Raw genomic sequence first — 24,324 nt, forward strand, 5'->3', positions numbered from 1 at the left:
AACTGGGGGAGGTGTCAGAAATAATTGTTAAATCACTGATTTTAATAACAGCATTCATGTGTCTGGGTGTGCATTTCACCTCGTCTTCTCATAGCATAAAGACTCACACAGCGTGGCTTTGTTTGACAGCTTGTCATGTGATAACTAGACAGTGCTTCTTTAAGTGAAATGAGAGGTTTAGATATCAAACAGAAGCTGGAATAGCTCTATCTTTCATGCATATAGAGACACATCTTTGAGGAAAATCTGAAGTGGTTTCTTCTTTTTTCCCCCCCAGAGTTGTATGTGTGCAGTTCTATTGATCGAGAAGACAAAAACAACCAGAAACAATTTTTCAGAATGTTTTTTTTTTTTCACATTATTTTTTAATACTTTTCTTAAAAAAAAGGTACTCCATAATCTGAACAAGATGAATCTATTGACCTCAATGCCTCACTCACCAACATACCAACAGGTTGTTCTTGGGTAAAATAGCAAAGGGGGGAGGGGGAACCTCAAAACAATCAAATATGAAAAAGGGAAAAGAAATACATGAGACATTAAAAAAAAAAAAAAAAAAAAGTGATTAAAGAATTGAAAACACTCACAGATATCAGGGCAAACCTAATAAAATCAGGAGAATGTCCTGCTTCCACAAAAACACAATGGCACACGACATCCCAAATGAGTTAGCATGGACGATGACAGACTTTCAAAATAAAAAGGTAAAAGACTGGAAGATGACAAACAAGAAGCCATGACAGAGTGAAGCCGTTAGGAGGATGAGACGCTGAGAAAGACTAAAAACACGTACATGATGAAAGGACATTTCGAAAAAAGATGCAAGTCATGAAGAGTTAAGTGCAGATATTGAACACATCGTGATGGGGTTTAAGTAGAGTAGTAGACATACAGTAATGTTGGAACCGCTTCTTTGAACTATCACAGAGCAAACTGCTGCATAACTTTAGATTTAAAAGGGGGTAAAGGAATAATTAAATAGCGATAAAAACGTAGCCTTTAATATAAAGTGAAAAGAAAATGCATCTTAAACGTAAAAAATGAACTTTCAGCACTCAATAGATTGGTTTTGGCATAGAGTCGAGAAAATAATAAACAGAAACAAAAAGGTATGAGAGAGAATAAAACAGATGAAACAATCCTCTTGATAGAATTATAAAAAAGTTTTTTCTTCTTCTTTACAGTAAATTCTACAAAATCAAAGTCAGAGCTCCGAGATTGAACACAGAGACGAGCTTTGCTCCCCCGTAACCCCAATTTCTCTCATGTTCTTTTGCGTTGACGTTAAGTCGTATATAATATATATTCATGTATCTATTCATATATATAATATGTATAATTTGTTGGGTACGATTGTTAGTTTACAGGCCAGAGCGCTAAGGCAAAGGTCGAACTCTGAGACGCTCAAAACGACCGTTCCCTTCCTAAACTCCATCGAATAGTTGAGTATCAGCGACGCCTCCATCTCTCCAGTTATTGACTGAAGAGAGAGAATGAGGAGAAGTGAAGGGAGGAAGGATGTATCGGAAAATGACTGTGGCCGGGTGTGTTGCGTTCCCACTGAGTCCTGAGGAAACAACCCACTCTCAGGTGCCCCACGGACTAGAGCCCACGAGCATCGGTTAAAATCCAAAGTAAAAAAAAATCCAAATAAAAAGAGGTTAGGAGAAAAGAAAAGAGTAAAACAAAGTGATGTCTGTTCGTAAATTTGTTCGCCAGTTCCTTCTCCGCCTCCTTCTCTCCACTCACAAACTAAAGAATAAGGTTTCATTGATTTCCTTAAATTAAACAATTATTTCTCTATGTAAAAGTTCTGTCCCCTCTGTTTCATTCTGCTTTTCTCGTATTTTTCCTCAAGGGAGCTGACTATCTGATGATTTCACTGTCCAACAACCATGAACACCAAGCCAGACACCAAAACGTATCCGACATTGGAGAAAGACGGTTGCTTATGTTGATGTCACTTCCCCCACCTCTCATTCACATGACACAAGCCAGCTGTTTCAACTACTGAGAGAAAGGGACAGTTACTATCAAGTCTGTGTTTACGTTTGTGTGTGTGTGTGTATGTGTGTGTGTATGTGTGTGTGTGTGTGTGTGTGTGTGTGTGTGTGTGTGTGTGAGCAGTGACTGTCTTTCAGAGCTTTGTGGTTTTTACGTATGTTTGTAAATGTGTGTGTCCAAAGGTCCTTCTCTCACTCCCACCATCTGCGTTTCCCTGATCAGAACAGGTTTTCTTCAAAGATGGCCATCAGGTCACTCTGAAAGTTTATATCAATGGTGTCCGCCATCTGCAGAGAGGAAGACAAAAAAAAAAAAAATAGAATGAAACACAGTTAGTGAGACTGTCTTATTCTGGCACTTCACTAGAGTACATCTGCATGGTTTCACTTAACAAAAACTAATCTAATCTTTATGCAACCCTTCAGTTCATCCTCTGTCTTAAACGAGTCCTTTCACATCTTCTCTCTGTTTGAGGACCCATTTCTTCAAATCGCCTTTTAAAGACACACCAACTAGACTACATCATTTCTCATCCTGAATGAGTTAGGCAAACGTTCAAAACCATTGCAACCATTGATCTAACCACCAGGAGGCGCAGTGATTATGGAAGCTAAAGCGATCACTGCATCTGAAAACTGCTGTGCGTCCTGTATTCATCACTCCAGCTCACCTCACTCGCGCGCTCTCTCTCTCTCTCTCTCTCTCTCTGTGAGGAAAAAGTCCACTCTGTCAACACCCTCATGAAAGTAATCCTAGATTTGTGTTTTGCCTCGGCATTTTCTACAGAATCGTTCCGCGTCCTCGTCGCTCCTCATTCTCCCTTCATCCCAGCGCTCCTCCCTGCGCTGTGTGATTTCTGCCGATGTAAATAGGTTTTACATCTTTTCTCGGTTTGCACAACCACACATCCATTACATAAATGACCCTTTAAAAGCGTTTAGATGAGCTCATCAAAGTGTTATTCCTGTCTATTTTACCTTTAATATGAAAGTGATAACTTACAGAGCAACCAATCCAAACTAAATCTATGTTTCTGTTTCAGGCCTGATAAGAGACTCCGGTTAGTCACGGCCCCTTTCCTACCAACGATGACGCGTGCCAATCAACACAAACATCACTTGCAATAAAAAAAAAAACTTGCATACCGCCTCTCTCCTGCGCCTCTCCTGCTCGCGCCGACGTGCCATCTCCCTCTGGTCGAGAGCAGACTGTGCAGCCGAGGAGGGCGGAGTCGGAGCTTGTTGCGGAGGGGGCGGGGCCTGTGGAGAGTGAGTGGGTGGGGTAGAAGCTGGAGGTGTGGGAGCAAGCGGTGGCTGCTGCTCCTGGCGACGGCGGGTATCTTCTTGCACCCGACGAGCATGCTCCATGGTGTCGTCATCGTCACGGCTACTAAATTTAAGAAAAGACAAAAGAAAAAGAAAAAAACAACCTTAAATAACCCGGATGGAGTTGGCTTGTTAAATCTTCCATCCCAACTAATGGGCATGACGGCTATCGATCCTGAAAAGTAATAACATATGACATTTGTCTCTCTCCCCCTACCGTAGCTTTTCTTGCTCTCTCCTGGCCTGCTCCGCCTGTGCTTTCAGCTGTCTCTCTCTCTCCTCCTTCTCCTTGGCGGCTCGTCTGAACTGTTCAAAACTGTCACTGGAGGAGCGCACGGAGGAGGCCGGCGTGGACTGAGACCTCTGAGCCAGACTCGCCCAGGAGCCCATGTTCTTTAACTTCACGTCCTGGGAGAGAACAGGGGGGGAAAGAAAATAAAGGATCCGATCTGATTGAAGCATGCGGTCTGAGTGATGTGGCTGAAAACAAACGGGCATACCTGCGTCTTCTTGGCAGCAACAGGAGTTTTGGGCTCTTGCTTGATTTTGATGTCTTGCTGGGAGCACGGCGTTACTGGAGAGTCTGTGAGGCGGGAACCAGCTCGAGAATTATCCAACGACTTTGAGTCTAATCCTGAGGAGAGGGGAATGGGATGGACAACACATGGCACTTTAAAATAAAGCCTCTGTAAAGTACCTGTCACGAGTGCAGGAAACCTTCATTGTTTTCTACGTAAACATTTCTCACTCACTGTGTTTGTTGTCAGGCTTGTGTGCGTCTTGCCGCATGACAGGGCTGAAGGGCGAGGGGGGTAGAACAGGCGAATGGGAAGGTTTCTCTTCTTTGACCCCAACAGGGTTGGCCCTCTGCTCCTACAGAGAAACGCACACAACACTTGCATAAAGGGAGTCATGAACCAGACTTAAAGAGCATATTGCAGGTTAAAAAAAATTTTTAATTAATATTTTATATAGTCTGTTAATGGCTGTAAAATAAGTAGGTTATTTTTTTAATATGTTCTACAACACATAAGTGCTCTAATTTAGAGGAGAAAGTGGCTGTTTTAGCATAGCCGTTTAGAACGTGCTTTTTTTTCAACAACGCGTCATATGACGTAACATGAGGGAGTCCCGTTCTCTGACTCTGCTTTGATCGGCTTTATGCGTCCGTGTATGAATGAATGAATGAAGCCTTTATTGCCCCTGGGGGAACTTGTCTTGCACCGAGAGCATCAAACACTTTACAAACAAACATTTAGAAGGCAGCACAAAAGAATTAAAGCACAAAAAAACAGGCTAAAACATGATTAAAGAGGAGTAATGATACGTGGTAGTGAGTGAGAACAGACAGGATGCCTCCCTGCAATAGTTTGTAACTTGAGCGGCGCACATTCAGGTGCACAGTGTAAGTGGCTTGATTATTCATAGTGTGTTTTGGTGAATTATTCTCACAACCTCAGAAACGATCGAACAGACACGTTGAATATTTCGGTATCAGACACAAAAACGTTTCCTTATTAATGATTTAAATCTCTGGCTGTTTAACATAAAATATTATATACGCAGACAGAAAGCGTTTAATGATTTGATCTGCTGGAATCCTCTGTATATTCTCTAGTGTGAGCGTAATAGACACCGGACAGTCTGTTTTAATATATGTAGTCATACGATTTATTATAAATCCAACTCTGTTACAAGAGAGCTTGTGCGCAGTGGGGAAAGACGGAACGCGCAGTTTGGAAACGAAATGAAACACAACCTTTACTTCTGTCGGTCCTTTATCCCATTAAAACTTTAAACTTTTTGTAGTAGCCTAATATATGTGCACGCATTAAACTGTGGAGTGTGTGTGTGTGTGTGTGTGTGTGTTTGTGTGTGCGCAGTGGGAAAAGACGGAACGCGCGGTTTGGAAACAAACAGAAACACAAGCTTTACGTCGGTCCTCTATCCAATTAAAACTTTAAACTTTTTGTAGTAGCCTAATATATGTGCACGTATTAAACTGTGGAGTGTGTGCGCTGTTGTGCATGTTTGTGTGGATTACGTGCGCCGTGATCCTGCACCATACACTGTATTTTCTATAACAACGTGAGCACTGGGCTGCATGAGGAATAAACAATTAAGACATGGTGCTGCATTTGCACAGGCCGTGTAATCGGGTTTTATGTCTGTCTGTCTGTCTGTCTGTCGCTCTCTCTCGCGCGCGCACAGCGCGGCACCGTAATACGTTGTACAGATTTGCCGTTTTTACAAGCAGCTCCCATACAATGTAAAGGTGAATGATCGTCACTTGCACCTTCTACAAATAGTTTTTTAATTGATTGAATGTGATTACAAACTTTACATATGCTGATGTGAACACAGCACTCGCCCATATATGGCGAGCTGACACCTGTCACTCAGCAGGACGCCTGCTCCGGGTCTCTCCTCACACCACAGCTTCACTTCTCTCCTGAGGCCGTTATTCCTCTAATCCTGCCTGTTTCTGCTCTCTATCACATTTAACAGGTTCAGAATAATAAGCCAGTGGACCATTATATGTAAAGGAATACATGTCTTCTTCCTCTTTATTGACGGGAGTGACACTCGGATCCATGATTTTCTATGTTAAACAGACGGGGATTCAGCGGGACTCCCTTATGTTACGTCACAGCCGAATGCGGAAGTAAAAAGCAAAGACGTGCGAAAACGTACTAAAACGTCTCCAGGAGACCCTGTGGGTTATTAATTTCAGAATTTCTTTAAAAACAGTATTGTTAACGTATTTTCCTATGATTAGTTAAGTTTTGTCTTTAACCTGCAATATGCTCTTTAAAGGGAGTCATGAACCAGACTTAAAGGGCGCCTTATGTACAGAGGCGTCAGTCCTCCAAATGTATTCCTAGATTTAAACCTGACCACCTGGGGCTCCTTTTCCGCACACCATCACCCACTCTCTCTCTCCCTCCCATTCCCAACTCTATCCACTGACCTGTCTACTCCAGAAAAGGCACAACAAGCCCCACAATAAACATTTATAAATGAACAACAACCAAGACCTGGAAGAGAAACCCCCAGGTGACGACAGTGTCTGTGCAGTCAGGACACAGAAGAGCTGCATGACTCACATGTTTCTTTGTTTGTGAGGGTGACTGCTGTCCCATCGAGTGGAACTGAGGCATCTGTGGAGAGTGCATCATCAGAGGAGAAGGGCTTTCCCGCAGGCAACCTTAAACACAGGAGACAAACGAGACAATGAACAATGACATTTTTAACTACAAAAAAAAAAATCTACATTAAATTAACTACTTCAAGTGGAAATAGAACTTAAAGGTGTAAATTTGGTCAAGAAATTTTAAAGATGGAGAAGTGAAACTATCCTATGTTATATTTTTTTGAACTAAATACACTACCGTAAATTCCGGACTATAAGCCGCTACTTTTTTCTCACACTTCGAGCACTGCGGCTTCTACTCCGGTGCGGCTAATGCATGGATTTTTTATGGGGGACAATGAGCTTCTGCCGCAAAAACATTTGACTTCGTCACGTCGGATCTTAATATCAGTCATTTTGCGCTTCATGCACGCACCCTCATGATGGAAAACACACGGAGAAATACATATGATGCAGCTTTCAAGTTAAAGGCGATCGACCTGGCTGTCAAAGAAGCTAACAGAGCTGCTGCACGTTAAGATGACACTGACAGCGACAACAGAGACTGAGGAAGTGAGTAATGAAGTCATTCTGAGGCAGTGAATGGATGGACTTTTTCTTGTGAAATATATTACGGTCATCTTTTTCATCAGCCGTGTTACAGACACCGTCGGCTAGGCTTCGTATTGTAACGGTTCATGTTGTAAAGTCAGTAGTTGATAATGTGTTCATAATTCCGATTATGTGGAGAGTCAGTGAATGCACCACCGAGAACGTTTTTGAGTGGCTGTATGAGAGAACGCTGGAGGAGAGAGTTGGATTGTTACGGCAAGTTATGTGTTGCTCTCTGCTGTAAACGGCGTGGTCACGGCCGACAGTGATCGGGTTATTAAAAATTATTATTTGAACGCTCTCGTCGTCCTTTAACGTCCGTACGGACGCTACAGTATTTGCGGATGTTACCGGTAGCCTACGTCTGTGTAAATAGCTCTTGTTATAGCGTGGACACCTGCGGCTTATAATCAAGTGCGGCTTATATATGTACAAATACATTTATTTACTTATTTTTAGCCGGTGCGGCTTATATCCAGGTGCGCTCAATAGTACGGAATTTACGGTAAGTTTATTCAAAGGAATAAGCGGGTCCCTGAACACTGTTTGGAGCTAAAAAGCTATCAGGAGAGTTACAGTTTCACTCTTGGATCGTGGAGCTCCCACCATAACTTCTCGTGTTGCATTTTATCTTTAAACATTTTTCCGGGGACCACATTTATCTCCGAGGACAGTTTGTGTAAAGAGATAGGAATATTTACCACAGCATCTATACACTTCTCCAACTTTGACATTTCTCCACTAAAACTTCGCAGGGCACCATTAATGTGCAGCAGCTTTTACAGATGATCACATTTTTCTATTTCCAGAACAGCGCATTGTGCGAACAGATGTTCTGGAGGCGTCACAAGGGGAACAATGCTTCTGTCAGATTACTGTTTAACATGGGAAGTGTCTGGCTTATTAGAAATGTAGCTGCAGGTAGATTGTTTTACGAGGAAAAATGGCCACAACTCATGACAGCTATGATTGCAAGGCCACAGCAGCACTGAAACGGCCTTATTGAGTGTTTTTGTTCGGGTGTTGAAAAGGCAAGATGTGTAACAAAGGTATTTGTTGTGTCTTCACTAAAACATGATTTTCTTTTCTCCATAAAATTCTCTGTCCCTAGCTTTACTGAAGGCCTGATTAGTAAGTGTGTGAAACATAAAGGAGACTTTAGATCTTTTTACTTTCGGTTGATATACTTTAAACGTTGGTTTGGTTTAAAAAAACGTTGTGACTCTTTGTTACATCATCGAGTGCGTCTCCATCCCTAACAGCAGTGTGACTCTTTTTTCCTCAGAAAAAGGGGCTGATGGGGGATTCGACCCACATTTTTCAAAATCACATCTTAATGATTCAGAGATCTTACCGGCTACAAAAGGCTCCGCTTTGCTGCGTGGCGAAAGATGTTGTTGAATTTGCTGCATCTGATGCACCTTCTGCTGCAGGGCGACCCCCTTCTGCTGCTGTGCCGTCGACGTGTTCATATGTGGGAACGGCTGTCGCATGTGTGCGTGGCTCGAGCTGTGTCTCTGCGTCAGGCCGGGGTTTGATGTGGTCACAGACTGTGCGTTTAATGACTGCATGAGCTGAGCGGCTCCCTGCACGGGCGAATGAGTGAGCGTGTGTAGCGTCTGCGCCGAGGGTCGAGCCTGGAGCGACTGCAGGAAGTTGTGAACCTGACTTAAGGGCGTGATTTCAGCACTGGGAGGCGTCGGCTCGTCGTCGTCCTCCAGCAGGGCTTGGGGCGGTTGTGCCGAGAGGGTGCCCAAGATGCCGTGCGATGGCGGTGACGGGACGCGGGGCCGGGGAACCGGCTGGGGAAGGGAAAGAGGAAGCGAGGGCTGAAGCTGAGGTGAGGACGAAGGAGGCAGGGAGGGGAGCGTGGATGGGGCGGGCTGGGGGATTTTAGCAGGGAGCGGGGCGGCTCGGTGGCTCGGTCTTGAGGGCTGTGGGGGAAGAGCATTGTGGATCGCTGCAAAGAATACAAGAAGAGAAGGATGAGAAATTAACTAATGAGACAAAATCATTTCAATATTTAGTCCTCGGATATTTTACAGATAAAAACAACACATCCATTAAAAAGAAGGATGAGTCAATAGATCCAAAACATTGACTGAGCTGCATCGAGTATCCAGATTTCTGGTGCTGATAGAGTTCACCTCCAATAAGCCTGTTTTCCTTGATAGTGCAGCTGCATAATGAACACATCAGGTAATCCAGAGTTAAAAACCTGACAGTTTAACAACTCTACAAAGCATTCAAATAAATCCATCATCCATCTTTTTTTAACTTGTTAATTTATTTATTTTTTGGAAAAACAGAAACAGCTGCTGTCTCAAGGGAACGTCTTACAGCCTGTAACCTTTTTAAGTGTTTATTTCTGCTGTTTCTATTCGTTGTGAAACCGATTACACAGTGACATTTTTTTTCTATTTTGTGCTTGCAGGGCTTTGGATGAACTGCTTCATGTTTATTTCGGCCATAATATTGCCACCCTAGCAGACGGGCTCACTGTTGCTGATACATCCACTACTTGTGAGATACAACGTCTTTATCTGTCACCGTTTTTAAGATCAGATTGGGAGATCTGTGGGGAACGCTATCCTATTAAATACAGTTGCATTGATTTCATTTCCAGTTCTAAATGGAAACTAAAGAGGAGTTATGTTGTTGCAGTGTACACACCTGGTGAAGGTATGATGGGATGTTGGTTGAGGAAAGGGTGGGTCTCAGTGGGTGCCTGGCCGGTGGGTGTGTTTGCGTTGAGGGGGCGGGAGGGGACTGAGGCACAGGCAGGAGTAATGTTTGGATTTGGCTCTGAGTTGGACTGCGTCAAGTGAGGATTCATGAAGTGAGCGAGAGGATCAAATCCAGAGGCCAGCAGCTGGGAGTCCAGAGACGGGACCGAGACAGGGACCGGGGGAGGAGGGACAAACGGCGGTTTGGCCTGGACAACCTGAGGCTGAATGGGAGGCTGTGGAACAACTGGAGCCGCTCCGCTGCCGAGCACCTGGTGAAGCGGTCTCTTTGCATCTCTGTTAATTGAGTTCTTCTTCTGCTGCTTGGGAACCAGCCCTGCTAGACAAAGACATGTTTTAGCTCAACACTGTTGTACTGTATATGTTGCTGTCAATCAGGAAAGAAAAGCCAAACAGATGTGGGTAGAAAAAAAAAAAACATAAAAAAATCACAGCTTAAATTCTAAAAACAAACTCAGTTGACAGCTGTTGTTAAAATAAGTACGCTGGTTACCATTCTCAGAGTCTTCGCTATCAGAGGAGTCGCTGCTGCCAGAAGATGATGTCTCGGTCTTCACTTTTGTCACGTTTGACATTTCAGAAGGCTTTTCTGCTCAACAAACACAACAATCAGAAAATGAACACTGAGGAAAAGAAAGTTTTACAGAGAAAGTTAGTGAAGCGCTTGGAAAACATCCGATGATCTGTCAGAGTTGACTAGCTCAGGGGAGCCAAACTTTGAAATAATATATCTGATAGCTAGTTAATAGAGCTTTAATTCATGTATGAAGCGACATGACATAAAATCAGAGATTGACAGAATATTGAAAATATGATTCTCGCTGTGCCCCCGTGTTTAAGATCTGAATGCTAAACCACTCTAAGCTAAGCTAACTGGACGCTATAGCCTTAAGTTGAACAGAAAGATATGCAAGTAATCAGGGCAACTGATGACTGACTGTTGTGCTGTAATGTTACAGGAACTGTAACAAATACAAATGCAGAGGATCTTCTGAATTCATGCAAAAATACATGATTTTTTTCTCTCATTTCCTGCAGGTCGTGTTCTTTCTTCACTCAGAATTTAAAAGGAGAATGGCAACATTCTGTCTTGCTGCAGAGTACCACATATTATCACGATATAAATTGTACACAAATGAAGTTTGAAGAAAAGATTTTTAGGAGCTTTTTCAAACCTCGACCGACCCAATCTTTACTTTTGGCGATTTGTATAATTTCTGCTCTGTTCTTGTTGTCTTTGGGTTGAGAGTGGACAGAGTCGAAGGTAGACAGGAGAACCTACCTGACAGCTTCCTCTTCTTCTTGAGGCAGCTGGAGACGTACTTCTCCAGCTCTCTCAGCGTGGAGGGCTTCAGGGTCTCAAAGTCGATCTCTATCTCGTCTGGGTTGGAGTTCTTCAGTGATGGCTCTCGTGTCTGGATGATGTGCACGACGCGGCCCAGCTTGTCACCGGGCAGCTTGTTGATATCCAGGCTCAGCTGGCGTTTCTCCTCGTACGACATCGGCTTGCCTCTGTCGGCGGATCCCGCCCCAAATACATCTGCGGAGGGAAGAATGACAGCAGGTTAATACTGGGCCACTGTTTAGGCCACACACACACACACACACACACAGAGGTTTAGCATCTCTGTAAGACACGTACCCACGTCATCCTCTGCTTCAAGAGCGGCCGAAGGGACCAGAGGGGTCGGCCCGGGTGGAAGGGGCACAGCTGGGCGGCTATTTTTAACTCCTTCTTTCTTACTAAGAATAACAAATGATAAGATTAACTCCTGATAACGTGGATACAGAAACATGACTGCTATTTCTACTTCTGGAACACCCACCCAGGCTTCTTCTTTTCCTTCTTCACAACTATTGGCTCCTTGCTGCTCTTGTTTTTCTTTGAAGTCTGAAGCGTCACAGGAGGAGGGCTCTCCACAGGCTCCTCTGCTCCAATCTTCTTCTTGTGCTTTTCTTTCTTCTTCTCCTTCTTCTCCCTCTCTTTCTTCTTGGGCTTGATGACTGCAGGTTGGGAAAGTGCTGCCAGCTGCTCGTGAACAGCTTTGAGCTGCAGGACACAAACGTACACACGTCAGCTTTGGGATATTACGGGACAAAGAAGATATCAGCATGCAAATTTGCTTTCTTGGCGCTTCAGCGTTCACCCACTGTCGGTAAAGCTGCTCTGCATGGCCCACCCACCTGTCGCGTCTCATTAGCCTCCCTCCCCCTTCATTTTCCATCCTCTAACCTGTTCCTGTAACTCCGCCAATCGCTGTTGCCTTTCATGCTCTGAGTCTCCTCCCGAGGACTCCGATTCGGAGGAACTGGAGCTTTCGTTCACAAAGACGGCAGAAGGAGGCGGGACTTGTCGAGTGGAGGGGGCAGGGTGGAGGGCCGTTGACGGGGTGGGAACAGGGACAGGCTCCTCGGGCTCATCAGGCATTTTGGCAAAACGCATCTCAAACACGTCCTGTTGGAAAAGAAGCAGAGCAGGACAAGAGTGAACTCCTCAACTATTTGACAACTCTTATGTCAATTTTCACCGTGCCCTCGACACGAGGTCAGACCGAGGGGCTGATTACAATATCGATATTGGGGAGAAGAAAAAAAAAAAGAAAGAAAAATCAGATACCGATTTTTTTCTTCCACCTACAGTATGTGCCAATGCATCAGTCGGGCTCTTCTGGTCACCATAGTGAATGTATTCAGCCCTGGTCATACAGTCGATACCATGTGTGTGATTACCTGTAATTTGCGTGCCATGCCAACCACATCATGGTCAGGGGGATTGTACTTGTAACAGTTGGAGAACATCAACCGGACGTCTGCAGCAAACTCTTGAGCGTCTCTGTACTGTCTGCTGTCCAACTTTTTCTGAAGGAGACAGAAGAAAAACACTGCTGTGGTTAAAACTTTCCCGTACTCTCAGCAATCAAACACTTTTTTTTATCCTCCGATGGAGTCGAACACAAAGTCGTGTGTAGAAAGGATAACGCTTTTTAAACTCAAATATTAAAGAGCTCTAGATATGAAATACCTCTGTCCCCTCAAGTGAAGCTTTTTGTTCACATGGAAACAAAAGTTGGACACTTACAACTCGGTATTTTTTGCCTATTCTGAATTAGTCATGTGTGGTGTTATCAAATGTTTAATATTCTGAGTCTGTACAACCAACTGACGAGTTATACAAGTTAATAAACCAGTATAAATGCATGAGAGCACTGAAACGGTTCAAATGCTGACTTGCTTTTCATCAATCTCCACTTAAAGAGATGCGCTTCACTGTTCCATAAAGAAAATGTAGAAACATAAACCAAATACTTTTTTGACACTTCAGAAGTTATTTAAACAATGCAAATTTTATTTGGGGATTTTTTTTAATACATATGACCATTTGTATGAGCAGAATGGAAAGGTGCTTTAAATTTCTGACTGATAAATACACATTTTAAAGTTCTTTAAGTTCTCGTCTGTGTAGAGATGATGTTTGATGAAAGAAACCCCAACAACTTATAACTCGTTCTCATGAAACCTAATAAAATCACCTTGACGGTGCTGAGGTCCATTGGGTGTTTGATGATGTCATGGTAGTCGTGGAGACCTAAAGCTTTAACATCTACAGGCTTGTAAAAGGGCCAGGCATATCCTACGTGCTTCTTGGATAGCATCTCTTTGACGAGGCGTGCGCAGGAACGTAGCTGGTCCTGCCGCTTCTGCGTCACCGTCTCTAAACCTCCTCCCAGGTGATGCTGGGAGTCTGGCTGCGACGTTTCTTTTTTGGGCTGCTTGGATGGGCGATTGCTTTCTCGACGTGGCCGAGTCTCAGCAGAGACAGGAGATGATTCACTGAGCTGGTCGTTGGCTGTGGGTGTGGTGGTGTCAGCTTTCCTCTTCTGGCTCTTCCTTTGCTGCTTCAGAGGGATCAGAGGTTAGGGATAAATCAGCATGTGATTCATAAAAATGGCTGCTGACTTCGACTTACCTTAACGAGTGCAGGGGAGCTCTGAAGCAACGGGGCCGCCTGATGGAGACCAGGGTGTGTCGAGGCCGAAGGGAGAACGGACGTTATGCCCTGTGCGAGGGCGTCGGGAGTCGAGAGGGGAAAAGAGGGTCCCAGGTGCGGTGCATGGGCGGAGGGTGTTGGAGGCACACGCGGGGGCTGAGGCTGGATCAGAGGCTGTGTCAGAGGTTGGACAAGGGGAAGGCTCAGGGGGGGAGGGGCTTGGGCAGGGGGCATGACGCGGGTCTGTGGGGTGGTAGGAGGGGAAGAGAAGCCTCGTGTGTGGGGGGTGGTGGACGGGGATGATGAGTCTTGTCCAGAATCAGACTTGGATATCAGAGCTGTCAGGAGGAAAACAAAACAAAACTACATTCACACCAGTTGAACCACAGATGTTTGCTTCTCCCAACAAGGCAAATTGAAGTTAACATTCACGTTGTGTCCAAGAACATTAACAAGAAACAGCATGAGCAGGCTACATTACACACTTGAGGACGAGCGAGTCATCAGTTGAAACACTCATTCAGCTTACAGATGTTGTAATGGAGAAGCAAATCCATCACTGCAAAAAAATCCTATGTTTTCCCCAAATGGACTGAAAGAGATGCGCTGCAACACAACCACTTAATGACGCGGTTATTTGCTACAACATGGAGAGGGGAGGACTACAAATCACTGTCATAATAAACACTCACACCCGCTCTGACGCGAGGAGGAGGATGCTCTGCTCTGAGTCTCATCGAGACATACAGAAGGGTTTAAAAAAGAAACAAACAAAAAAAGACTGTTTAATGCTACTGTTATTAACCCAGCACTGCAGCTGGTAGGTTAAGCAATCTGTATAGCCCTGTGTGTGCGCTACAACCAAATGTGTGCGTTTTAAACCGGGGGTGACAGTATAGCAGAACCTTATACCGGTGCCGCCCAGCTCTCGGACAGAACGTAATCGATGGTCGCATACGGAGGGACGTTGCCTGCAGATTTTTTTGGCTGCCGTTGGACCTTCATCATTTATTTAGTTTTGGATCTAGATTTAGTTTTGAGACCAGCAGAGATGCAAACGTAAACCAGTCTGTATATTTAACTCATGCCGACTCCTCCTCACATTCTTAAGTACACCAAGAACCAACGCAAACCCAACCTCATCCATGTTGTCACTACTGAAAGGACCAAAGTGTAAAACGTTGATATTTTGAAGTTTGTATGACATCACCAACACCTACATGTCTCCCGTCTGCCCCCTCGGCGCCCCTTGGTGACCACAGCGATCTCCTTCTCCTCCTGCGGCATCTCTGTGATCTTATGGAGAAAGACCTTTTCCAACGTCTTGGCCATCAGGACAATGTCGTCCCCAGGCTAAAATCACAACACAAGAACATGTTTAGATTTCATGGGTTTTTTTGTTGTTTTTTTTTTAACAGATGAGGCCCGTGATGACAGGCGAGGAGCAGCTGACCTTGTTGTAGATGTAGCAGTTAGTGAACATTGTGTTGAAGTCTTGGATGCACTCCTGGGCGTTCCAGTAGTAGTTGTTCTCGAGACGTTTTTTTATCGTGCCCATGTCCATTGGGATCTTGATGATCTTATAGTAGTCCTTAAAAAAAAAAAAACAAAGATAAAATAGGGAGGAACTGTTGTGTTTTTTATGTTGAGGCTCTTTTTAAACTCTTCACTGTTGTAAGTTACATTTTTATGACTTGATGAGAATACCAAGTGTAACATTGATCATATAATGTGAGTTTGGAGGGCTTATCTGTGGCTTATGTCACGCCTCCTTCATGCTCTATAAAACCTGCAGCAACGACAGCAGAGTCGCTAACATTTTAACCAGCTACCTGTCCAACGTAGAGCTGCGCGATCAATCTAATAAATCCTTGTCACAATAAAATAATTTGCAATGACCACAGTCACAAGAGTGACATGTGTTGCTGTGAATAAGGTACAAGAAAGCCTTTCTCACCGATTACAAGATCGGATCGTGGCCATGCTTTTACACCATTTGGAAGCTAGCTATCTGCTAGCTTTACCTTCACTGGTGGGGAGTGAAAGAAGCTTCTCTGAAACAGCAGTAAGGTGTACCAGCTTGTAGGGCTGGGAATTTTTGGGTGTGCCATGTTGTGATTCAATTTAGACGCTTGGGGTAAATTTTTGATTCAGAATCGATTTTCAATTCAAAACGATTCTGGATTCAAAGTCTATTTTTGAATTAGTGCATACTTCAGGATCTATGCTAGTTATCTGTCTGACTGGCTGAATTTCTCGACGCTCTACCTGAGCATTGACTGATTTAAAGAGCAGGGAGTGACTGATTAGCCACCCCAAAAAAATAAAATCGAACCTTTTTTGGGGAAAAAAGATAAATTGATTTTTTTGGAAGTTATGAATTCATTTGAAAAAAAGAGAAAAATCCAATTTTTTGAACCACCTGTACTAGATTGCCAGCATTAAACAGATATGGACACGTGGCATATCATTTTGGGATGGGGCGATATTTGTTAACAGGGCTAAAATGAGGCCGTACTTCTGTTCAGCTGATACACGTCTCTCTAGTTTAACAATCCAGGTATTCCATGTCTCTAAACATGTGGATACTTGTGGAGAAGTGTCGCTTCTTTTGATGCGATCTGTGTGTGTTATGGATGAGAAAATATTAAAATTAAACACACTGACTCACAGGTAAACCGAGTTTGATGGCATCTACAGGACTCTGGAAGGGCCATGCGAAGTTGTGTTTCCATAATGTCTTCAGCACCTCTTTGAGCAGGAACTGAAAATAATAATAATACATACAAAACTCAATCAATTTAAAGTCTTAAGAGGCAACACAGTGAACGGTGAGTGAAACAGATGTGCTCGTACCTGGAGCTGGTTGGTCTGTCGTTTGGGTCTGGAGGGGTTCCATATTTCCGGGGGTGGGGGGTTGAAAGAGAGAGGGGGTGGGGCAGAGGGAGGGTTCTGGCTGCTGCCTGCCTCCAGTCCGTCTCCCATAGCAAAGGTGGGTTGCAGTGGCTGAGCCGACAGGTTAGGCAGATTGAACCTGGCAGGGGCAGGTGGGACCGGGGGAACCCCCCTCAGGCCATTACACTCCTTAATCGACTCTCTGGAAGGAAAGTTAAAAAAATGCTTTTAGCGCTTCTGTTGTGAAACTAACGTTCTCTAAAAACAAATCTCAGCCAGTCTCAGTGTCACACCTCAACTCTGAAACCGGCTGACCCTGGGGTCAGTTGAAATCATTTTCATCAAAAGCCTCTGCTTCAGAGACATCTATACATCAACACTGTCTCATCTTCTGCATCGTTGTCCCTCTGACAGCATCACGTTGCACTGAAGGTAAAAACTGGGTTTTGCACATCGGATGGCAACAAACACAGCAAACCTTCTCAACAACCCCAGAAGATGAAGTCCCTGATCCAGCCTCAGCATCCGCAGAGGACGCCAGTCAGCATGCTGCAAACTGCAAGGAGATCAACCACAGCGCGAGTCAGCTGACGCCTGAACTCTAACGTCAATGTTTTCACTGTTGTCGTCAGTAGCCCTTTACAGACAGCGGTTCTGCTAAAGCACCGCAACTAGACGGAGCGTGCATGCTCACACACCCCTCAGCTGATCTTACCTCTGAAGACACTACAGGGGAGGGGGGGGGGGGGAGAGAATCACTTCTTCACCCCTGTTCTGCCTCTCTGACATTCAGAGTGAAGAATCGTCACAGGGATGTAAATATCACGTCTTGAAACGGCAGTCGGATTACTGTTGATATCATTATGGCCTCTTTAAGCTTTGCTACCTCCTCCATGAGCTAAAATGACTGGATTCAATCTTTAGTCACACAAGCGCCAGTCGGTTATATAATACAACAGGACTGCTACTGTGTCAGTGCAGGTTAGACTGATTTGTTTGTTTATACTTTTTTAAAGTTGGCTGTCAGGGGATACGACTGTCTTTGCCAGTCATATCACCCGTCAATTTCTTTGATCTTATTTTAAAATGAAAAATAAAACAGGTGAAGAAAGAAGAGTTCTTATTTTGTCGTTCATTTAAATAAGAAATCTCAACCGGACAATCATTTGTGCAAAAACCCACTTGTGACATACAGAACATTAAGTGGATTTTTTTTAAATGAATGAAACTCTGAAATATTTAGTTTGATGCTTCATCGAAATCATTTATATATATATATATATATATATATACACACTGCTTGTTGTTGCAAATATCTAATCAGCCAATCACATGGCAGCAACTCAATGTTGTTTGGCATGTAGACACCGTCAAGATGCCTGGTTAGTGTAGTGAGTATTTCAGCGAGTGCTAATCTATCAGGATACTTCGCACTAAACCATCTCAAGGGTTTACAGAGAGCGTCAGTTCTGTGGGTGAAAATGTCTTGTTGATGCCAGAGGTCAGAGGTCGGAGGTCAGAGGTCGGAGGAGAATGGCCAGACTGGTTCGAGCTGGTAGAAAGGCGACACTAATGTGAATAACCCCTCGCTACAACCCAGCTCCCCTCTGTACTGATGGAGCATCATTTAAACGCCACAGCCGCCCTGAGTGTTGTAGCAAGGCAGCGCTTGCACAGGGCTCAACGGCGAGTACTCGAGTATTCCTTCCCATCGCTAAAACAATGACGACCCACTCGAGCAGCAACCTCCGGTTTGTCAGGAGGCTAAATGCCCACCTTAACCCACCTCCAGCTCTTAGCCTGTCGTTAGGTTAACCGCAAGTTTTATAATCAGCATTTCCAATATGGCAACTGGCAATAACAGCCCTTTGAAAACCAACAAGTGATGTCACTCAGACTTTGTCCATGTTTACAGTGTATAAATCCAGCCTCGTGTGCTTTTGTGATAGAAACGTTAATTTTGATTAATAAAGTGGTTAGAGAGAGAGAGAGAGAGAGAGAGAGAGAGAGAGAGAGAGAGAGAGAGAGAGAGAGAGAGAGAGAGAGAGAGAATCTTCATCAACAGTCTAAACAACAGTTCATCCTCGTGTGAGGAAACCAACCAAGAAAGTTCAGAACAAAATCAACTGCAACAAGCTGCACTACATGATCGAAACAATGGCGCTCGAATGTTTGCGTCTTACTCGAGACGTTTCACTACAATCAATGCGCTCCTCTCACTACTTTCACGATGGGTAGATAGCGAGACTGTTTTTATTTTTATTTTCATACAATCTCTGTGATTTGCCAATAACCCGTCAGCTGTTTGCCAGGTTGTCAAAATAAAATTACATCTTTAAGACGACCATGTAGATCCATTTTTTTTTTTTTACTTTGAATCAGTTTATTTTTTTTATTTTTTTTAAATTAACCAATCGATGCATCGACTCAGATCAATGGATTTTCATATTCAGTCCTGCTTCCTTCAGTTGAGAAATATCAACAAAATCAAAGTCAAACACTCTAAGACACTCCAGGTACACACCTTTATCGTGTCTCGCCTACATCACTGTCCCTCCTTCTTCACGGCCATCATTCACACATCCACAGAGCATCTGCTCCAAAACACAGCTACATCACTAACAAATACTACCTCTCCTCATTGGCTGACAATTCAGTATAGAATACAGCTGAAAATGTTCAGAATCACATACGTGGTCAGGAACTGACAGGCGTACATCCATTCAGACCAGCTGACATTTCAAATCAAGAGGTGACTGTGAGGAGCTCCAGAACAACCGCTCTGTTTAAAACAGCTTCTTCAAACTCAGTTATATAGGTCAGTGTCTTCCTACTTATTGTCCTTGCACCGTGTTTGAATGTCTTCGGAGGTGTGCGATGTGTAGGAATCAACTTTTTCCTCTTCAAAGACAATCGTTGCTGTTCACATCACAACCTGCAGAGACAGATTTACAAAATCGTACAAAATTGTACAAAAAGAACAACGCGAATAACTGTAAATCATCCAACCTGCTGTTTCTGAATCTAGTCCCAGCACAACCTGAGCTCATCAACAGATCCAAACAGAAAACCAAGGAGTTGTTAGTCTGAGTCAGTAAGTACTCTTCCCTGGCTAAAGGATTCTTCGTCATCAATACGTGATTCTGAAAGAGTGTCCGAGCTCCGAGGCGAACTGGTTCGACTGGACTCTGAACTTGTAAAACCAGCAGAGACTTTATTTCTGCACTCTCCTTTATGTGAAGCGCTTTACAAATCAAACGTTAGTTTCAATATGAATACAATGACCAGTAATAGGAATGAAGTATTTACGATTCTGAAGACTCACATGTTTGATGCTCAGCAGCTGTGCTCTGTTCCTATTGGGTGATCATTTCTCAGTGGGTGAGGTTGGCGATTCCGAGACGCTGTGCGCGAGGACACAACAACACACTGGTTGGAGGCCAAGTGTGAGACCTGAGAGAGAGAGAGAGAGAGAGAGAGAGAGAGAGAGAGAGAGAGAGAGAGTGAGAGTGAGAGTGAGAGTGAGAGTGAGAGTGAGAGAGAGGTGGTCCTGGTTACAAAAAGAGTTGTTCAGCATTTTATTACGAGGCGTCGTCAGCTTTTAAGGAGAAATGACAACTTTTATTTGTATACTTCAAATTCAAGCCCATTCCAATTCTCAAAAACATGACAGTAAAAATACAGCATTGAAGACTCTCTACAGTCCCTGAATAGTCCCAAAACTACTCGAAGGTAAGTGTAAGGCCATGCGGTGTCACAGTGATCAGGTCAATGCTTGAAGCCTTCTTCTGACTGAGCAGCGACAAATACAAATGTTGTATGCTTTCATAAGATGTTAATTGGACGCCGTGATTTCACATGCAAGTCTTCCTCCAACCTGTTCATCAAGGTTGCATCTCTTTTGTTCCTTCTTCCTGTAAAACATCAAAAAGATGTTGTGGTTGTTTTTTTTTTGCTTTCTTTGGGGAATAACCGTTGTCCAACTGGAAATACGATGATAGACCAAGACTTACACAACACACTAATTACACGATCCTTCGGCTAAAAGGAGCCACGTGACAGTTTTGATGCCTTCACAAAAGGTTTCTGAGCTGCTCCTTCTGACTAGTTGTCACTACCCTCCTGTAGCACAATTATCCATTTCCATATGTCATTAAGAAACTCTTCTGAATGCATCTTATGATTCTGCTGAAAAATGGATTTTCCAGGATTGTGTTCTTCCAAGCACAGGACAAAACGGAACAAATGAACATATCATGTTTGTTTTCTTTTTCTTTATCTGACAGAGGCTATTGGGTGGAGGTGTTGTTACCTGAGGAAGTTACAACTGTTTCCCTTTTATTTGACTCTTTTGAAGGTATTTCTCTAAAACATGGATGACACAGGGATAGTCGACTTGTAATATTTCACTTGACACATGAGAGTAGAGCATGCTGCTATTAGAGTGCTAAAATACTACGGCTGGTGTTGCATCGATTCATTTTACATAACACTATGGTTTTAATTCTGTTCATCAGAATCTCCTCTGTTTGGTGGATTATTAGTTCTTTATATAGATAAAGGAGAGAGAGAGAGAGAGAGAGAGAGAGAGAGAGAGAGAGAGAGAGAGAGAGAGAGAGAGAGAGAGAGAGATGCACTTTGCCGTCTGTTAGTGAACGTGTTTCAACAGAAACAGTCTGTTCTCACTTTCAAGTCAATATAGAGACAATATAAATCAGAAAGGGACTTTCATCACTGCCGCCTGTCTGTCCATTTCTTTCGATGATTTATTTGTATAAATAAGAAAGACAGTGACTCCAGTGACAGTGACTCCCCTCAGCAGTGTCAGTCACTACGGAGGAGATCGATGAAGAGGTCATAAATCAGTGGGAAGTTGTCTTGACTTTCAGCTGGGAGCAAGCCGAGTTCCTGTCCTTCTCTTGTTGACACCTCTGTCCTGCTGCTGGCCAGAGGAACATGACATGTTTGCAAGCGTGTTAGCTTACATACTTTTTATTTTTATAAATGGGGCTCAAATGCCCAACTGAGGCCCCTTCTAATGCAGGGGAGTTATGCAGTTTGTAATACACACAAAAGATCATTTATATACCCCGTCTATCCCAACTAAACTAAACCTGACGAGTAGCACACTGGACACTTGCATTATATTTTAAAAGTGGACCGATGCCTTAAATTAGCTGCAACAAGCTTTGCCCCTACGCTTTGTGTATATATTATCTACCTATGAGTATTTTAGAGTGTGCAACCTTTCTAGACATTTTTAGAAATGTCAAGTGAAACAATCAGGCAAAAACTTAAAATCAACAACACTGCCTTTCTTAAATTTGTGAGCGATGACTGTCCCCTGATAAAAGCTGAATGGTCTTCTTCAGATCCTCATTACAAACTGTTAAAAAGGTTTTCTCTCTTTAGTGAAAAAATAAATCAAAACAAACACTGCAACACACTATAAAAGTTTAAAGTTTACTGACATTAAATATGACAGAATTATTATAACACCATAATCCAATATTGTGATTAGTGTGTTTAAATCTGAACTCCCAAACTACTTCGCATTACAATAATTCATACAATCTGATCGCATCATTATGGAAATGCTTCAGATTTTCTAATCATAATAAATATCACAAACAGCTAAATAAAACTTAAATAGCTAATATACAGGATTTTTAAGTGCGTCTAACAAAAGGTGCAAAGCAATGTCGAAGCAACTTCAAATAAAAGACATGGTCTGGATAGGGTAGTGGATAAATCTAGGCCAACCCTTATAAAAAAACTTCTATATTTACCAGTCATTTTTTATATAATTTTATATCCTGTAGATAACTTACAACTGGTGACGTTAACCGAGAGGAGCAAACAAGCGAATGACGCTGATCGTCATAGAAACGTCACGTGCTTTAATATCCATCGCTACATGTAATGACACACTTCATAAACACTATTAACATATAACTGTGTGCAACACCTCTGCCTCGCTAACCTTTCGTGTCAGTGCAGCGCCATGTTTCTGTGAGCAGCTGACAGCTCCACACGTAAAGCGCCTTTCAGAATACAACTAGGACAGGATTCATATTCTCGACCTGACGTACGTCGCGCATCTAATGAAGTCCTGCGCCACCGTGCGTAGCCTACGCTGCCGAGAAGACGTAACTTATGTCACGAATACGGCCTACGGGGCTACAAACAAACAGCCTAGCAGCTAACAGGCTAGCGTGATAGCGACCTGCAGCTAGCGTGCACACTGACAGCACGGGGGGTCCTCTGCCGCCAAAACAACCTTCAGACACGCTTGGTAAGAATAAAGAAACGACATAGAATATGCACACTAAAACCTAACCTCGCCTATTTAAAAGACAAAACATCTTCTATCGCGTGTGTCTGAACCGGTGCAAGGCCTGGGAAGACAGCTCATGCGCCGCTCAGAGAAGCACACACTGACAGCGCGTGAAAAACGCTCCCGATGTCCGTTGTTAACCTTTTACCCGGTCCTTGGAGTTATAGGCATACGTGTATCATACTAATGTTATCAATACAAGCTCATAAAATGGTATTTTTTACCTTATTCAGTCGGTTGTCAGCGCTCGCAGACCTTCCTCGCCCCAAATCTAGAACAAACAGTCCCGTTTGACGTCGAACACGTCAGACGCAAGGGGGCGGGTTCTATAGTATGTCATTCAAAATTCACCCATAGCTCCACCCTCCTTCTAGCGCGTAACATCACCCAATACGTTGTAATTTGTATCGAATACAGGTTTGTATTTTTTAGGTTATTTTATCGAATTGATTGATTTTAGATGGCAAAAGTAATCGAGTAGAAACGTCTGTGCAAAGTGTTAGTTGTGTGCAAATGGTGTTCATAAAATTAGCTCCCAGAGGCTGTAGTTCCATTTTTTTTTCTTTAACATCTTTTTATTCAATTAAATTAAAAACTTTATTTGTCCGCGGGGGCAATTGAATTATTAAATCATGTGACGTAAAATCCCGATGACATTACTGCATGGAAGTCATAGCATACAAGTATTTTTTAAATCTTAATAAAGAAAATCGAGTATTAGCGAATAGACCTTTAAAAAACAGTGCTGTCAAGAGTAATATTTGCAGTTTTCTTAAAAGTGTATACAATGTTTAGCCAACATTGTCTTGAAAAACATAAGTTTATAAAAAAAAAAAGTTATGTTTTCTTTAAATGGTGCAAAACTGATAAATAAAGCCAAAGTAGTTTTACAGTTAAAGTATTTTTGTTTTTCTGAATTTTTGTGACCAAATGTTATAAAGCTATAAATCATAAACTTACTAAAGCAGTTGAGATGTCGTCAGTTGACACCACCTTGTGGCCAGTTGTTGCTAAAAAGAAGCTGTTTTAAACGCATCTAATAGCAAAGTCAACACTGAGGCCATCAAAACAAACTTAAGTGAGCCAGTGTCATTTGCTTCTAAACCAAGATTTCAATTGACACTTATTGTATCAGACTGGTCATTAGTTATGCACCTATAAGAATGGCACATGAACTTTAATCAAAATGGAATATTTTCACACTTTATGCTATGGTTTGATAATTAACCTACCAACCTCAACCTTTTAGACCAAACATCCTGTGAATTAAACAAAATGACCTA

General features: G+C 43.1%; 1 protein-coding gene across 1 annotated transcript; it reads right to left on the reverse strand.

The window, feature by feature from the left end:
• Positions 1 to 342: 342 nt before the first annotated feature.
• Positions 343 to 23,385, reverse strand: LOC306820251 (bromodomain-containing protein 4-like). Its single transcript, XM_079338046.1, is given in 23 exon segments — positions 343 to 2,291; positions 3,150 to 3,393; positions 3,547 to 3,737; positions 3,830 to 3,963; positions 4,082 to 4,202; positions 6,437 to 6,537; positions 8,429 to 9,034; positions 9,748 to 10,137; positions 10,315 to 10,410; positions 11,104 to 11,361; positions 11,464 to 11,564; positions 11,648 to 11,871; positions 12,006 to 12,021; positions 12,023 to 12,276; positions 12,552 to 12,680; positions 13,352 to 13,717; positions 13,789 to 14,147; positions 15,030 to 15,162; positions 15,263 to 15,400; positions 16,481 to 16,573; positions 16,666 to 16,906; positions 20,030 to 20,157; positions 23,266 to 23,385. Coding segments are annotated over 21 exon segments (4,152 nt in total). The 5' UTR covers positions 16,795 to 16,906; positions 20,030 to 20,157; positions 23,266 to 23,385; the 3' UTR covers positions 343 to 2,222.
• Between the last annotated feature and the right edge of the window lie 939 nt (positions 23,386 to 24,324).

This window comes from Symphodus melops (genome assembly GCF_947650265.1).
Source record: "Symphodus melops genome assembly, chromosome: 2".
NCBI lineage: Eukaryota > Metazoa > Chordata > Actinopteri > Labriformes > Labridae > Symphodus > Symphodus melops.